The sequence below is a fragment of the Amphiprion ocellaris genome, chromosome 1, assembly GCF_022539595.1.
Source record: "Amphiprion ocellaris isolate individual 3 ecotype Okinawa chromosome 1, ASM2253959v1, whole genome shotgun sequence".
Taxonomy (NCBI): domain Eukaryota; kingdom Metazoa; phylum Chordata; class Actinopteri; family Pomacentridae; genus Amphiprion; species Amphiprion ocellaris.
Genome location: NC_072766.1, coordinates 35798039 through 35815544, shown reverse-complemented (window position 1 = coordinate 35815544; position 17506 = coordinate 35798039). Strand labels below are relative to the sequence as shown.

At 37.5% G+C, this 17506-nt stretch overlaps 1 protein-coding gene across 6 annotated transcripts in view; it reads right to left on the bottom strand.

Annotated features, from left to right (window-relative positions):
- The window catches only part of sirt3 (sirtuin 3), a 47928-nt gene that overhangs the window by 24464 nt on the left and 5958 nt on the right, over window positions 1-17506 (bottom strand). For 2 of the 6 annotated variants that reach the window (XM_023291277.3, XM_035957699.2), the window contains exons 5-8: window positions 10751-10851; window positions 8328-8489; window positions 7743-7952; window positions 6207-7219 (exon numbers count right to left, since the gene is read on the bottom strand). In XM_023291277.3, coding sequence (XP_023147045.1) covers window positions 7196-7219; window positions 7743-7952; window positions 8328-8489; window positions 10751-10851 — 497 coding nt within the window. In that variant the 3' untranslated portion in view covers window positions 6207-7195. Of the gene's footprint in view, window positions 1-2933; window positions 4168-6206; window positions 7220-7742; window positions 7953-8327; window positions 8490-10136; window positions 10317-10750; window positions 10852-17506 lie in introns of those variants that run through there. The other 4 variants (XM_055012396.1, XR_008602328.1, XM_055012399.1 and 1 more) reach the window with 4 other exon arrangements.

The window sequence follows — 17506 nt, the reverse complement described above, 5'->3', positions numbered from 1 at the left end:
TGGTGTTTTTTATGACTGCTTTGCGTCCGTCTCTGGTCATTCTGCATCTCTTTATGGTTGGTTTCTGTCTCTTTTTGTCTCTTTCATTTTGCCTCTATTTGTAGTGGTGGAGAGTCGGTTTGTACGTGTTTTGTGTCATTTTGTACTTTTTAGATTATATTTGTAGTCATCTTGTGTCTCTTTGTGGCTGTTTTGTGTCCGTTTTGTGGTTATATCACACCTCTGTGTGGTAATTTTGTACCTTTGCATTACTCTCTTGCTGTTTTGTTGTTTGTATATTGTCCTTTAGGTTCATTTTGTCTCTCTTTGTGACCGCTGTGTTTGTCTTCTGTCGCTTTTTGTGTCTGTTTCAGGCCATTTTGTCTTGTGTTGTAATTTTACATCTTCTTGTGGACATGTTGCATCTTTTTATACACTCATTTTGTGTCTTTGCATCACTGTGTTGTTTTGTTATTTGCATTTTGCTCTTTATGGTCAATTAATGTCTCTTTGTGGTGGTTTTGGTCTCTGTGGTTATTTTGTGTGTGCGTCTCTTTCATTTTGCCTCTATATGTAGTGTGGAGTGTCGGTTTGTACTTGTTTTGTGTGTTTTCGTAGTTTGTAGACCCGTTCAGTAATTCTTCATTGTTTTTATAGAACCATGTAGTGCAGGTTCTCCTCTCTGAGCCACTGGTAAGCACCAGACGCCGGTATAAGACAGACTTTGCGACAGTTTTACCTCACCAGCACTAATGCCTCTGCATCAAAGTTGAATTAATTGAGGTGAGGAAATGGTCTGCCACCAAGAGAGAAAAATACACCGTAAATAGGCACCCGACTGAGATGTGCAAATTGGACGGCGGGGTGTGTACCGAGTCTTATTACACCTCCTACTGTGATAATGTTAAACAAAATTCTGCTATTTCCATTCACCGTGTGCGCTTCTTCTCTTGTAGTGCTGCTGCAAGCAAGTCAGTGTGACTCAAAATAACAAAGTGCTCACCAGGTACAGCTGGAGGTTTGGCATTTCAACAGGTGCTCAAACCAAAAGGACAGAATCATTTTTTCGAGGAAACAACTCAGCATCATATAGTCTTAACCTTTTCTACGATTAGATATACTGCAGGCGGCTACGACTCTTTGACACTTGGACATCTGTTCGGTCGCTGTTGTGGAGTTTTTGACTGATTAACTCGATTATCCTCAGCAGACAGGCTTGGCTTTTCTTTTTTACATTGGCTAAAAACCACAACTTTCTGTTCAGTGTTCACCTAGAGGCATGCTATTATTATTATTAGCATTTAGCTAGCATACTGATGTTAATAAGTATGTTTATCCTCATAGTTTACTGTGTTAAGCTTGCTAACATTTGCCAATTAGGCCAAAATAAACATGCTCCTGAATGTTTGAAGCAATTTCATTGCAAACCAAAGGACTGAAACTGAAAGGTTGACCTGCTGGTGGCGCTAAAAGTCACAGGTTTACCAAAGTGAGGCTGATTCATCCACTGAGAACCACGAATGTTTTCACAAAATTTCATGACAAGCCATGAAACACCTGGTGAGATATTTGAGTCACGCTGCTAAAAATACAAACTTCAATTTGACTCGTAGGGTTCACTGTCACATCCTTCAAACTGGACAAATTAAAAGCTTAATAAGATTAAAAGAGTAGAGAAACAACACAAGCTTCACACACGAGTTACAAAAGTCATGAGTAATCCCACAAATGTGGTGCAAAATGACAGTGATGCAGTGGTTGAGACTTTATGCTGTTTTTTTTTTGTTGTTGTTTTTTTTTTTTTAGCATTGCAAGATTTAGTAGCATCTAGTGGTAAGGCAGCAGATTGCAAGTAACTGAATACTCGCCCCTTTCCAAGCATGTAGAAGAAGTTATGGTGGATTTCTCTCCAAAGTAAAAACACAAGATCTTCTTTAAAGCCAGCGTTTCATTTGTCTGTAGAACTAGAACAGGCTCCTGCAAGAGAATCTCTGCTTCTGTGGATATAAAAGGCTCATTCCCAACCGATAAAAATGCAACAATTCACAATTTCAGATGATTACGCACCAATGAAAATGTCATTATGAATACTACAATACTTCATTCATTCTATAAGAAAAACTCTGGTCAAGAGAGAAAGGGGAAAAAAAAACACTATACACCTTGCAGCAGATGACATCAGCCAGTATTTTTGCTACAAAGGTGTCAGCAGCAGCCTAGAAAACACGTTATTTTCGAGACTGGTGGGAAAGTAGAGGTGAAAATTGGAGCGAGGTGTGAAAGCTGGATTTTAAACTCAGAGTCGGGGCTGAGTCAGTTTTATCTTAACTAGAGAAACTCACAAATAAATGCAGTTCAGCTGGCCTAAGTAAAAAACATCCTGGGAAATATAAAGGTGGACTGACAAAAAATGGAAGTGCCCACCAAGAGTAGGTCTACATGGATGAAGATGAACATAAAGTCCATCTATCTCCCAAAAGTATCATTAGAAACTTTCTGAATGGATCATAGAAAACACTTGTGTGGAGAAGAACATCTTAAGATGTTGTGGAACCTGTTCAAGGAACCATAAATTGTAGATTTCATCAATGTTTTGGTTAATTTTTAACTATATTTTTAACACAAACCCATCAAATAATTTGAATAGACACAACAGTAGATCTGCTTTTCGGACATCATCACTGTTTTCTTATCTATTCATGCTCCAACATGCAAATATAACTAGTCAACTCCGATCAGTTACAACAATAAAACCACCTGCTTAATACAGTGTAGGTCTCCAGAACAGCTGTGACCCTTCGAGGTCTCGACTCTACAGACCAATGAGGGTGCCTGGTGGTATCAGATACCACAGTGTTAGCAGCAGATGCTTTAAATCCTGGAAGTTGTGAGGTGGATCCTTCATTGATTTGACTTGTTTTTCTAGCAGATGCTCGATTGGACTGAAATTGGAGGAATTTGGAGGTCATTTTAATTATTCTTTATTTTACCAGGTAAGATCAGTTGAGAAATATTTCTTATTTACAATGATGACCTGGCAAAGGGCCCCAGCAGGAAGAAAGATAACAAAAAAACAATACATATACAAAAATGACACACAACTGTTTAAACAGAGATTAAAAACACCCTAAATTAATGCTAGAAATTCCATGAAAACATTCAGCATGTGCAGTGGTCAGCTAGGGTCTGCTGCACCCTCTGCTTAAAGATGTAAGGTAATGGAAGCCATGACAGTTTCAGAGATTTTCAGAGGGAATTTCGATCGATTGCAGCAAAGCGAAAAGAATTCCGGTCAAAGACAGTGCGAACCTTGGGGATAATGAGTGTTATGAGATCACTGGACCTCAGGTGGTAGTTGTTATGGGAGGGCTGTAGGAGGCTGGAGAGGTATTGAGGTGTCTTCCCTGATAGGGTCTTTTAGATGAGTAGAAGCCAGTGTTGGAGTCGCATGGTGTAAAGGGAGGGCCAACCCACCAGTTTGTGAAGGTCACAATGGTGGGTGGAGAAAGGTGCACTGGTAGCAAGATGGATGGCTGAGTGATGAAGGACATCAAGCCTGTTAAGGGCCACTTAGGGGCCATTTTATAGATGACATCACCGTAGTCGAACATGGAGAGGATGGTCATCACCTTAGACAACACCTTAAGACACTTGGTCATGTCCTCAAACCATTCCTGAACAATGTTTGTAGTGTGGCAGGGAGCATTATCCTGTTTAAAGAGGTCATAAAAGAGTGTAAGTGGTCTGCAGCAATGTTTAGTAGTTGTCAAAGTAACATCCATAGGAATGCCAGACTAGACACTGCTCATCAAACTGCCATTGCCGGTTCGGCTTCTTCCCATCCTGCTGCCATCTGTTCCTCAGGTAAATGACGCACACCCACCCGGCAGTCCACGTCCGGAAAAGAAAATGTGATTCATCAGACCAGGTCGCCTTCTGTTGTGGCTTCATGGTCCAGTTATGACACATTTTTAGGAGCTTTTAGCATTGGACAGGCGTCATCGGCTTCATACACAGCAAGCCTTTCTGTCAGAGCAGCATTAATTCAGCTTTTCACCAGATTGTGCCACAAAGGTTCTTCGGTAGGATCAAACCAAACAATCCAGTTTTCGTCACTGAGCCTCACACCTCCATAACCCAGCTGCCAGATCATCGCTTGTCCTTCCTTGAACCACTTTCGGTAACACCCTGGCACACAACAGGAGACTTAGAAATACCACTTGTGCTCAGAGAAAATGCTTAAAGATTACTAATAATAAAGTGCTGTGGGGGCTCAGCAGTGGGCAGACTGTGGCCTTTTTCATGCTATGAAAATATTTAGTGACAACAAATCCGTAAGCACAAATCCAGTTTAAAGTGGAGTAAACTTCTACTAAGTTTAGAACCTGGAAAACTCCTGATAGCACCAGAAGAGTTGAGCTGTCACATGTTTCAGAAATCAGGATGTGAACAACATAACGTCAATAGTAGTGTGCAAGTAATTCTGACAAAGCAACTGGGCTGTATTTAATGAATATAAACAATTGTGATTTTACTTCTTCACAGAAAGACAACTATCACATTTATTTCCATTTACTTGTAAAAGGGACACTTTCCTCATTGCTACTTAGTGTTGGGCATAATAAATCTGCTGCTCCTCACATTTATTGCTTGAAAATAAGAAGTTTTTGTACCAGACAGCATCCAGTAGTCATGTCTGATTGCTGTGGAATGCTGATTTGGAGAAGAGATGCCTCTTCAGTCCCACTTAATAGTTGGAAACGTCACATTTGTTGAGCTTTTAATTTTCCTCACATTTACTCAGTTGTACTCCTTCAGCAGTGAAACTTATTAGAGAATAACCAGCCTTTACCTTTTAGCCGCATCTATCAGTATTAAATCCACAGTATGTTTCACTGTAAACTGTCTTCTGGCTCCATCTGCTGGTTAACAACACATTCAGTTCTTAAGGGAGGCTGTTACTTCCTTAGTTTTCATTTAGCCTGTTAAAGGATAAGTCTTCTTGTTTTTTTTTTTGTTTTTTTTACTGTCTCCAGATCCTAAGAAGAGGCCTTAGCATCTGTTTATCCAAAGCTAGAAAAGATAGGTCTTCTTCCTCCGTGCCACAAAGCTCCATTAATGCTCCAAAAACATAAATAAGCCACACTGTAGCACTGATGGACACATAATCCATAGTAGTTATTACAAAAATCTCACCAACACCATTTTGTTGGACCTTATTCTCACTTGAGCACCACTGTGGATCAGTTCACCACTGAAAATAGTCCCCCTTTGAGTGTCCAGCTGTTCTAGGAGTTATAGCTATTTATTCATGAGCTATTTTGAATTTTACATCTGTGCAGTGTTTCTCATCAGTACAGTAAAATTTATATTCAGTGGTACTGTATTGATGAAGGCACTGTTTACTTTTCATTGATTTTAGCTCAACTTTTAATACTCGTCAGCTATACTTGCTATTAGACAATCTATAACAGGTGAATGGAAATTGCATTTTTAAAAATTGATTTTTCTTTTTTAACCAACAGAGCCCAACAAGTTAAAATAAATAAATCAACATCTGCCCCCAAATGTATTAGTACAGGAGTCTGTAAGCTGATTGGTTGTCTTCACTTTATAAATGAATTGATGTTTGAGCAAAATCCCCTAAAATTACACTGTGAAATTTCTGATGACACCATTCATTATTGCAAAGAGATCAAAACACACCATTTTGTCACTGAAATCAAACAGTCTGTGGACTTAAGGAGATGGTATTCAATCCAAAGGTAATTGCTGATCATGGTCTTGTTCTTATACACAACGTACACATAAATCCGGTTCATTGGTATAAATATTTTGGTGTAATGTTCATGTTTAAACCTTTCCTTTTGAGAAGGCTCAGACTCTATAATCTAAGTAATAAACTTATGTTTTGGTTTAATTGAATGATTTTAGAAGGTATAATTTAATAAGGCAGACATGTAAAGTAAACTGTTAGCACAGTCAGCCATGAACTACTTTCAATCGCTATACAAAAAAATCTTTGCTGAGGGAAGCATAGAAGAATCTGAATGACACGAAGCGCATCCTGAATCTAGAATGTGAGGTGTAAAACATCAGACAGAAGGTTCAAGATGCCAAAGAGGAAACTGAACTGATTTGAAAATTCACTCATGCCGTCCATCATCTAAATATTACATATCAACATGTAGGAGAACATGATTTCACTGCATTTCAGACAGAGTGGCTTGAGTATTAATCAGTATTTATTAGTGAGTTTTATTATCCATATTCATGTGTTTATAGTCATAGCCACTGTTTACCCTTTAAAACTATGGCCCTTCTATTACTTTTTTATTGCCAGTAATTTTTTTGTGGGTGATATTAGGCACTTTTCTATTATCAAAGTACTTGTGTGATGACGTTGCTGACAAAAGCGCAGTGTGATTCAGTGGCTTTGACCCAAAAAACAAGTTTTCCAGTGGTACAATAAAGAATATATGCATCTCTATGTAAAAAAAAAAAAAAAAAACGACAAATTTAAATTGAAACTGACATCCTGGCTAAAACTCAGAAATAGACGGTTATTAGCTGAAGTTCTCCATGTTGGAATCCGTTCTAAAAAGCTTGAAATGCAAAATTAACATTCTTAATTTTCATTGCTTTATGCTGACATACTCATATTTAGTCTTTACATTGTAATTCCAGCAAAACCGTATTAAAATCACTGGTTTAGTGGAATTAAAAATTTGATGTAAGAGCAAGGACACATTTTTTCCTGCATAAGTTGAGCACAATATTTGAAGAAACTAGAGGCTCATAAATAAAATATATTATGCATTATGGCATATAATACTTACAGATCAACATGACAGTCATCTCTGGAAAGTATTCTATTGCACATAAAACTCAGCAAACAGAAGTATATCTTGGACATTTTCTTTTTGTAAAGAGAAAAAGAACTCAGTGTGATTTTTCCACATTATTGCTCTTCATCACTTACCTGCTTTTTAATGACATTTAACTGACAATCATTGATCAGTTTTATTGTATTTCCATTGCAGTAGTTCCAGATTTGTCAGTATTTGAGTTTCCACTGATCAATCATATCAGTTTAAACACGAGATTCTCAGGAAAACGTGAGCAAAAGTAAGTCAGTTGGATTTTATCCTGCAGTTTGGGTGTTTGAGTGCAGTGAATAGAGTCAAACCTCTAGCTGTGACGAAGTTAAATCCGGTCACTCTTCGTTTTTTGTCGTAGCCTGCAGAGAAGAGTAAACACAAGTTGTGTGAAGCTTATGATGAGGATTACACTCGGTCACTTGAATGCTAAAAATTGTAGGAAAGTGTGCTCAACCGCACATCATTTAACTGTCAACATGCACCAGAAGATGTATATATGGTGAAACATGTCTCATATTTAAGTCTCTGCAGATCATTCTTATGGAACTAAATTTGTGTTACATATCTGACAAGATGGTCCTGTCCCTTTATAAGAAGTTTTGCTTCTTTGTCTCCTGATTACATCTCTATGATTTGCATGCATTTACAGAATTTCAGAGTTTACTTTTAAAGGGATTGTTGAAAGAAGACAATGAAATGTTAAGAAACAAAGACTCTGCACCAAAGATCTTTGCAGGTTTGTAAAAGATCAGTACAAAAAACAAGGAATCAACAACAGTTTTACATGGGTCTATGTGTCTGACGGTTTCTCGGCTGGGTCACCTATGAAGCTGATTTAAACAAGCAGAAGATTTTGACTTTGTAAACAAAACAAACACTCACTTTCTTAGCGCCGGCCGCCATCAGAGCCTCCAGCTCCTGAGTCCAGCCAAGGGCATCGACCAGAACCTGCACACCGCTGACCACGTCCCCCAGCTGCACAACGTCCTGAGGCCGGCGGCTCCAGGTAAACGGTCCCACCAAGTCCCTGTTGATGAGCAGACGAGGAACAGAACCTCGCACAGCTCCGGCCAGACTGGCGAAGGGCTCCACCTGCAGGGCAAAGATGCAGCAGTGTTTTATGTTGAATTCATCTTCAAAAATTACTCCGTAAAACATTTAACTACCAAGAAACTATGTCAGTAAAATACTTTGGCTGTGCTTTCACATCAAATCTTCAAACATTTCTGGTGCTAACTCTAGTCTTTACACTTTTGCACAAATTACACAAGCACAAACTTTTCACAACGTATTTTGTACATCACAAAACTACACATCATGATGGTATTCTGGTGGCTGCTGTAACATTTGTGGAATTTGTGTCTCCATATGTTTTACACTTCAGCCTGTCCAATCTTCAACCATCATCCCTCACCACAATTTTTTCAAATATGTACAAGAACACCTCCTGAGTTTGATGTTCCCCACCTCCAGTGAAGTTCCCATGATGATCAGAAGATCTGCCAGTGGAAAGTCTGTGAGATACTTGAAGAAGTGGCGTGGAAGCTCCTCCCCAAAAAACACGATGTCGGGCTTTACGACGCCCTTACAGGTGGGACACTTGGGGACCGTCCCACTCATCACGTCTGGCTAATGAGACACAAAATGTAAAATCGCTTTGCGCAGATTGTTAGTTTTACACTAATCTTTAACATGTTGAACAGGTGCAAAGGAATATTAAATCATGCAAAAGAAAAGGGTAAAATCCTGCAATGTCAAAAACAAGGACAGATTCTCATCTAAAACAACTATTCTTAAGAGATGTCTTAAAATGATCTATGAGAACTCAACAATACACCAATTTTAAATGTAGAAAGGTTTTTTTTTAAACTTGACAAATGATAAATGATTTAAACACACAATATGATTGAACCTGTAAACAACATAAGTACAATAGCAAGAACTAGTGGAATCTTTCAAACCACTATTCAGTTGCCATTCATTTTATATTTAATTTTGAACAATTTTGAAACCACATATGAAAATAGAAACTTGCACGAGGTGTATAGATTAAAAAAAAATCAATGTTATAATAAAAGCAGAAGCCAAAATTTGATAGATCCAGTGATTTAAAAATGACATTTACAGTTTTTATTTTGAAAATCTTGCAACTTCGGACTGTTGGTCATAGGAAACAAGATGTTTGAAGGCAGAAGGCAAAATTTGATGGATCCAGTGTTTTAAAAATTACATTTAGAGTTTTTATTTTGAAAATCTTGCAACTTTGGACTGTTGGTCATAGGAAACAAGATGTCTGAAGGCATCATTATGGCCTTGAGGAAACTGTGGGTATTTAAAAAAAACAAAAACTAAAATAAATTATACATACACATATATACACACACACACATATATATATATATATATATATATATATATATATATATATATATATATATGTACATATATATACACACACACACATATACATATATATAGACACACACATGTGTGTGTGTGTATATATATATATATATATATATATTAGTGGTGGGACGTGATTAAAAAATTTATCCAATTAATTACAGGCTTTGTAATTAATTAATTGCAATAATTGCAGTTTTGTCAAATACCAGTATTTGACACAGTAAGTGAAGTTTTTCAATTCAAATAAAATTGTGGTTGACAGTTATGACATATACATGTTTAGAATTTAAAATGTAATTAAAAAAAAGGAAAATGGGACATAGAAAAAAGTCATTTTGATGACTTAAAGCCTGAATTTAGTTGTTTTTTCCACTGTATGGCACATAAAATCAGCAAAAGTAGTTCAAGGGGCTTCAGAGTGTTGAAAATCCAGAGATTCATTCTGTTTTCATCTTTTCTGGGTCTGATAAATGGTGTAATTTTGATGTTTCTTTTTATAGGAATATCAATTTTTATTTATGTATTTTTCATAAACAAAAGTTTATAATTAAGTTATTAAAAGAGATATTTTTGTTGTTTAGGTTATTCCTCCTCCAAGGAGGCAGAGCCTCGACGGAGTAAAAACTTAAACCACAAAAATGTTTCATTTCTATTTATCTGCATTTTTCATCTGTCTGCTAAATTCACAGATTACTGCAAATCTAAGTGCAATTATAGCGATTTAATTCAACATTTTAAGACTTTCTGTAAACTCAAGCACTGTCTAGAAAAGTGGTCTATTATGGGATGGCTATACCGTTAGCCGTTAGCATTACTCGTAGCTAACGTTAGCGCTGATGCTAATCGCAACATTTTACATTGAGGTGTTACCGTCGGCTTGAAGTGCTGCAGTGATCAGGAAACTCTTTGTTGTACAATTTGCACACAACCAGGCTTTTATCCAAGCTGCCATCGGGAAGATTTTTTAAAGGAAAATTTCTGCCCAACAAGCTCAATCTCGTCTTCCTGCACTGTTCACCAGTGCCTGACTTCACCCAGTGCTTCCTGTGCTTCTTCTTCATGGCTACAAACAGACTTTAGGTTCATTATTGCCACCTACTGGGCTGGAGTGTTCATCAGTGTGCCAGAAGTGAGGGAACTGAAGAGGCTGCAATTAGTTTAACGCGTTATTTTCGCTATAATTAATTAACAGAAATTAACGTGTTAAAGTCCCAGCCATATATATATATATATATATATATATATATATATATATATATATATATATATATATATATATATATATATATATATATATATATATATATATATATATATATATATACATATATATTAAAAAACAGATAAACAGAATAATTAATCATGTTGTCTGAAAAACTCCAGTTTCTTTTAAAGACCCTGGTGTGCAGTTAAAGCTTGGAGTTGCGATTATGCTGTTTTAAGTTCTGTTCCTGAATATGGTTAGTGTTTGGGTTGTGACTCACTCTGAGGTCTTCGCCCTCGTATTTCCTCAGGCACGAGGTGCAGGTGGCCGTGGCGAACGTCCCGTGGGCCTCCACCAGCATCGCCGGAGGAATCCCTGCCACTTACAAACACAACAACACAAGCTTCAAATGACAGCACAGTCTTACAGTCAAAAAAAGAGGTGTCAGAGTCTGTTATTTTTATTGTTCTTATTAATCATGCTACTTGCACTGTTCTTCTTTATTCTTATTAATCATTTGTCGTGCACGTTCGTTATTTGCTATTGAGGAATCACTATGAAGCAATGAAGACTCAAAACAGAAATATTCTTTTAAGAATATCTAGTAAGCATTGGATGATCAGAATGTATGCATACAGATTCTAGCTTGCTCTAGAAAACCGCAGTTCTCTAATAGCTCATCTACAGAGAGTTGCTGCAGCAATCTTCACAAGAGAGAATGCCTAACTTAACGTTCTACAGAGGGTTTATATGGAAATATGCTTCTATCTGATTGGTCTATAGTAAGGAAGATCCGCGGTTGTCTTCAGTCTTCGTCCAATCCGAGTCGTCTTCACCCTGTAATCAGAGTACTTGTGTGTGTGTGTGTGTGTGTGTGTGTGTGTGTGTGTGTGTGTGTGTGTGTGTGTGTGTGTGTGTGTGTGTGTGTGTGTGTGTGTGTGTGTGTGTGTGTGTGTGTGTGTGTGCGTGCGTGCGTGTGTCAGTTTTAAGGATACAAAAGTAACTTAGGCGTGGCTTCCTGCTCTGTGCAGGGGGCTCTCTCTGTCTGTCTGCCTATACTTTAAGTTTTATCATTCAGTTTGTCCAATTTATATTTAAGATGATTAAATATAAATCATTCAATTATTCAACTACTGATATAAGGCAGATTTATTTAGTTTATCTTCACTATTAATATATATAGGATTCTCATTGTTTTATCTTTTAACTGTTGTTTAGAATATTGTTCATATTGGTTTCTTTAAGTTAATCTTTATCTTTCTTTTAATATTTTAGTGTCAATATGTCTTTGCTATCCTTTTTCTGAGATATTTCACAATTTGGTACTTTTAAGTGATTGTTCTTTTGTCTGATCCTTTTGACCTTTCATAGTCGTCTTGTGAGTACGTGACTGCATGCAAGTACATTTTATCATTTTCTCTGAAATACTGCGACTTCACTCTGCCAAGAAATGGACCATTTGTTGGTTTAACGTATCTATTTCTGTCAGCGATATCTGACAGCAATTGTCGGTACTTTCCCTTTAAAACGTCTGACACCTGAGCAGGCGTTGAAAGCATTTCCCTTAAAATGGCCTCTCAGTTTGTGTATGTAAGTCAATGCTTAGATAACACATTATAAGCACACTAGTAATATACTTGACTGCATTGGTTAATCATAATCTGCAGTTGCAATAGCACATTAATATAAAATTGATTATATGATAAAACAAGTAGTGGTTAAATGCGGTTAAATGTTGATTACATGGGTTATGGTTAAATGCCATTAATTGTTGATTAAATGTGATTAAAATATTGATTAAACGTGGTAAAAATATTCCCAACATGTAATATTTGCATTATTCATCATTATTCTTGTTAATCACACTATTGCTAAATATACAGGGTGGGCCATAAGTTTCCATACATAGGAAAATGAATAATGTATATTTTTTTATGTTTCAGATACCGTAGAAGATGCGTTTGACACTATCTTTGGGGGCACTTGATGGCCATGGTGTATCAGATGAAGATATGAGACATAAATCATCTCCAGGAACATATCACCAACACCATTACAAGCATAACTTCAACTGTGCTCATGCAAGTTCATAAACAGTGGGAAACATGTATTAATATGTGTTTTAGAAACAATGGGAATCATATAGAGCACATTATATAAATAAAAACGGTTGTCCAACATAAAATGTTTATTTTTCCTATGTATGGAAACTTATAGCTCACCCTGTATGCTTGCTTTATTCCTCAATATTCTTGTTAAACCTAATACTTGCTTAATACTGAGCTGCACATCTCTTCTTCAAGGGCTATGTAAGGATTTACTGTTTCTGGCATTCCCATCGTACATGCTGCTACCTTAAACATTCCTGTTGAACATACTGACAGCCGTATACTGATTTACTCATTGCTTGTAAGCCATATTTCTGTCCCTAACGGTTTTGATCGCTACCTTTGCTGCTATACTAACATGCTGTGGTTGTTGTTGTATTCCAAGCCTGCATACATTGATTAATCGCTTGATGACTGCTGCACTAACCAAAGAAACCGTCCCATCTCCCTATCAGATGATGCCGTTGGTAATCAGGACTGTGCATTTGTCAGAAGGCAACATGTATGAAAGTATGGACCAGCTGGGGGACTTGAACTTGGATATGGATTGGGATTTAGATACCCTGGAAAAAGGTGGGGATGGATGTGATTAAAGGTTGGCAGTAAGTGGGAGGAATAGCTGTTGGTTCAGAAGAGATTGTTGGGGTTTCTATTTTTGACTGCTCACAAGAATGCAGTTATTTATTTGTGCTTTACTGCTAATCAATATATTATCTTTTTACTATTGATTCATCACTAACAAACATGTAATTCACTTCCTATTTACAAGCATATTATTACACACTAACATTAACAAGCATGCCATTGGCGTAATACAGAGACACATTGCATTGTACACTATATACGTAACAGAGTTGTATTAACCTGTGAGTGAATAAGAGGGCTGTGAACATTATCTCATTCTATGTGAACTGGGATAAAACAAAGTTGAATAACACAGGATCAGACAGAGGGAAAATGCACACCAACTTACACTCAAGACACATCAGACACACAAACATGCATTCCAGACACATACTCCCTGACATGCTTGCTGCGCACACACAGACCGGATGCTTCTCATTGAAGGCCGCACTTGTTTTAAGAACATTATGTGAATAAGCATGAAGTGTGAATAATTGGAGACGTGGGTCACCCCAATCAATGAGAGCATAATTATTTAGGTTCAACAGGAAGACACTGCACATGAAAAGATTTTAAGTTCCTGCACATGACTATGTCTTACACAAGCACACCTGGAGGATCCCCCCTCTTCCTGCAGGAAGTCAGGAGTTGGTGATTAATTGGAGGATCGTATGGCGGGGAAAGGTAGACAAGGCTGTCAACCAATGAGAGAGCCAAGTCTAAAACGTGGCTCTTCTCCATCAGGTTTTGACCAATGAGACTGTTGCACATTCCATGAATACACACCGTGTACTGCATCCATTACTGAGAAGAAGCCTGCAGATTAACACCTTCGTTAACTCTGGTCCTCTTATCAGTAATGGTCCTTGATCAAGCTACTTGTTGCAGAATAAACAGCTTTAACTGAGAGAAGTTGTTTGTCTTCGATCTCAAAAAACAAACACGTTCAACAGTGCTAATAAAAATGAGTTGTGTTGACCTGTGTAGGAGACAAACAATATCCCACACAGTTTGATTTGGAGTAAATCAAGATCAAAGGAGACAGGTCAGGAGAGGGGAAAACACAGCTGCTTAGGTTCACTATGCTCACTGACATACATGTCTGATACACACATCAACGCACACATGCACACACATGCTACGCTCACACACACATACACATCACACACTCACATTCAAGTGCTGAAGGCCACTCCAAATAATAAGAACATCAAGTGAGAACAAAAGCTACTAGGTTAAGACCTGATGGATAACCTTAACTGGACTGGAGTTTGCACACGTTAGGATATATATATTTTTTAAAGGCACTGCAAGCTTAACACTGAAATTGATGCCATATATATAAGTAGCATAAGACTGATACTAATGTAACCCGCCTAAAGAAGGGTTAAATAATCATTTTCATTCATTTTTGATCATTAGTTAGTTCCAGTACTGTGGGTTTTATTTTGAAAACCGGAACTTTATTTTGGATGAGACAGGAAGTAGTGCGCTAAAATATTCGACATGGCTTAACATCGCTAATTCACGGAGAGCACTGCTTCTGTTTTTGCCGAGCTGAAAACGAAAGAAAGAGGTATGAAAATCTTCTCGTCTTGCACAAAAAAAAAACAATAAATTATTTAGTCGATTATACAAAGTGATTGAAATTCCATTTTAGAGGTTGGAGAACCGCCGAAGATGCACTTTTAATTGTCCTGCCTTCTCTTAATGAGAACCGCCTTCTTGGTAAGCCAGCTTCTGCTTGTTTTCTGAGTGTGAATGTGGAAATACCACGAGGTGACCATGCTAGGTGGAATGCTACAGTGTGTTGCACATTTTATGTTGTTTTTGCAGAATGCAATACTAAAAAGCATTTATTTGATGGTTTGACTTGAAAATTCATATTAATCCATCCTGTATCGCTAAAATAAGCACATTGTGAGACTTTTACACTGTGAAGTGCCTAGGCACCTTCCCTATATGTGACTGAAGGTTAAAACCATACTAAGCAGAAAGGTAAAATGTCACTTTCAGTCAGTTAAGATGGATAAAAGCAGCACAGCTGTAATGTATGTTAAATGTGTTAATTAAAAACAATGTAATTTATTTATCTCATTAAAAATCTCAAATCATATGCTCAAAAGGGTTAAAAAGAGAGACAATACATGTGGAAGAATGCAAGTTACTCACTTTACCTTAAAGGGTAATGTGTCCTTTATAAATAAGCAAATTCATTGATAAAATGTGATCATACAATTGCACTTGTAATTACAATTGGTTAAAATGGTATATTCTGACACTATGAAACATTTATTATGAAAATAACTATGGTTATCGATTTGTAAACTGTAGTATTTTGTTTCCTAACAGAAAAGATCAATTTAACATTGTACAACACTTTGAATGAATCTCATTGGATAATATTGCATTAGAACCTGGACTATAGAGCTGTTTTGTAAATACAGGTCAGGTCTTAATTGATGCCTGGAAAATGTGAAGCTCCAGCCCTTGTGTCCAACGAGGCTGACCAGCGATCCAAATGATGGTGAGCCTTCCAGTCGAACTTTGAGTCTCCACCACACCATTCAGCGGATTCTGTGGTAGGACTGTGTCAGTCCCAATGACTGGCACCAACGAGAGCCTACTTGGATACTTTTCCTTGACTTGACTACTCCCTTGACTTACTGACCTGAACTTTGATTGGATCCACAACGAACCAGTTCCACATGAATACTTCGAATAGACATTTTATGGGTTTTTTTCTCAGTTTATTGAGCCCATAGGTATTGTACTGTAATTATTTTGTGCACTGTTTCGTTTCCTAAAACTAAAAGTTCACAATAACAGCATATACCTGTGTATATCCAGTGGTTATAGCTATTATTCCTAGCTCCTACGAACCTAGGTAACGACGTGTACATACTCAGAAGTGGGTTACACTAATATCATTTATTGTGTAATTAATGTATGAGTTGTGTTGACCTGAATAGAGAGAGAGCATCAGTCCCAGGCTCTGAAGTACTGAATACATGAGGGACACAATCAGGGACAGGTCAAGCTGGACAGTTTTCACACACACATGCACCATTCGGCTTTGCTTCACAGTACATTTCTATTTCCTCATAAGGTAACAACTAATTGCATTGAAACTGCGAACTCCAGGTTGTTCAAGTGTGGAAATCCTCATAGTCCTCCCTACAAGACACCTGCTTCCCTCCTATGAAATACCACCAGTAGCTGAATCACATCACAGCTAACAAAGGAATAGATTGACAGGTAGAAAGCAGGAAGAGCTCGAACCCCTCAACACTCACAGAATGCGCCAACTGAAAAGGTAAACAGAAACCTGTTGTTCTAAAAGCCAAATTCTGCATAGTTTGATTTTTTTTAGTCTGTGAGTGTGGAGGAGGTAAGAGATAAGCTTGACTGAAAATTCCAACTAGTAGAATCTGCTAAAACACACTGAAAGCACAGAATTAAAGTGCTTGTGATGTTGCTTATTCTGCAAAGTGGTAAAATTAAAGGGTAAAAGCGCTAAAACCAAAAAGACTTACGTTAACAACAAAAGAGTAAAGAATAAAAGATAAAACAGTTGTGATAAAAGTAAAAGACAAGAAGAAACTTTTTTTTTTTTTTTTTTTAAACTAAAGATCATCATTTGTGACATAAAAGTGAGTTTTGGCTTCACCTAGTGGTTGTTTCAAGGAAGCACAAGTACACACCACGCCACAACATGTATGGGAAGTGGATAGTGATAGGAGGGTTATCAGTGATCACATTACTGATAGTCCTACCACTTCCCTCTCGGAGGAGTGAAATTGATTGGACCACCCACACTCACAATATGGAGAAACGCAGTACTTCTAACAAACCTGATCAATATGGGGCCAAACTGACTATTGAAATTACAAAAGGAGAGACCACAACTGTGACCTTTGACCTGTGCTCAGTGATAGAATGTGGATTAAATCAAATTGGTTGGAGGGGTTATGATGTGTATATGTGTCCATTTGTGTTGGGGATACCTACAAACAATCCCTGGTGTGGTACATGGGATATGGTGTGGTGGAATTCAGGTCCAAACAGTTACACAAACCCTCAGTCAGGAGAATTTGGTAAATTACAACGCAATGTGAATTTGGTTCGCGGTCTTGTGACGGGGGATAGCAGCTATGTAAACCCTATAATCTTGACCATTAGGGACATCGAAAAGTCACCCTTTGAAAAATCACCTAACAATGATGGAAATGATTTCTACCTCATCTTAGGAGTAGACGTGAGCGGAAATGACCCAATGAGCCTAATTAGGGTCAGTTTGAAGG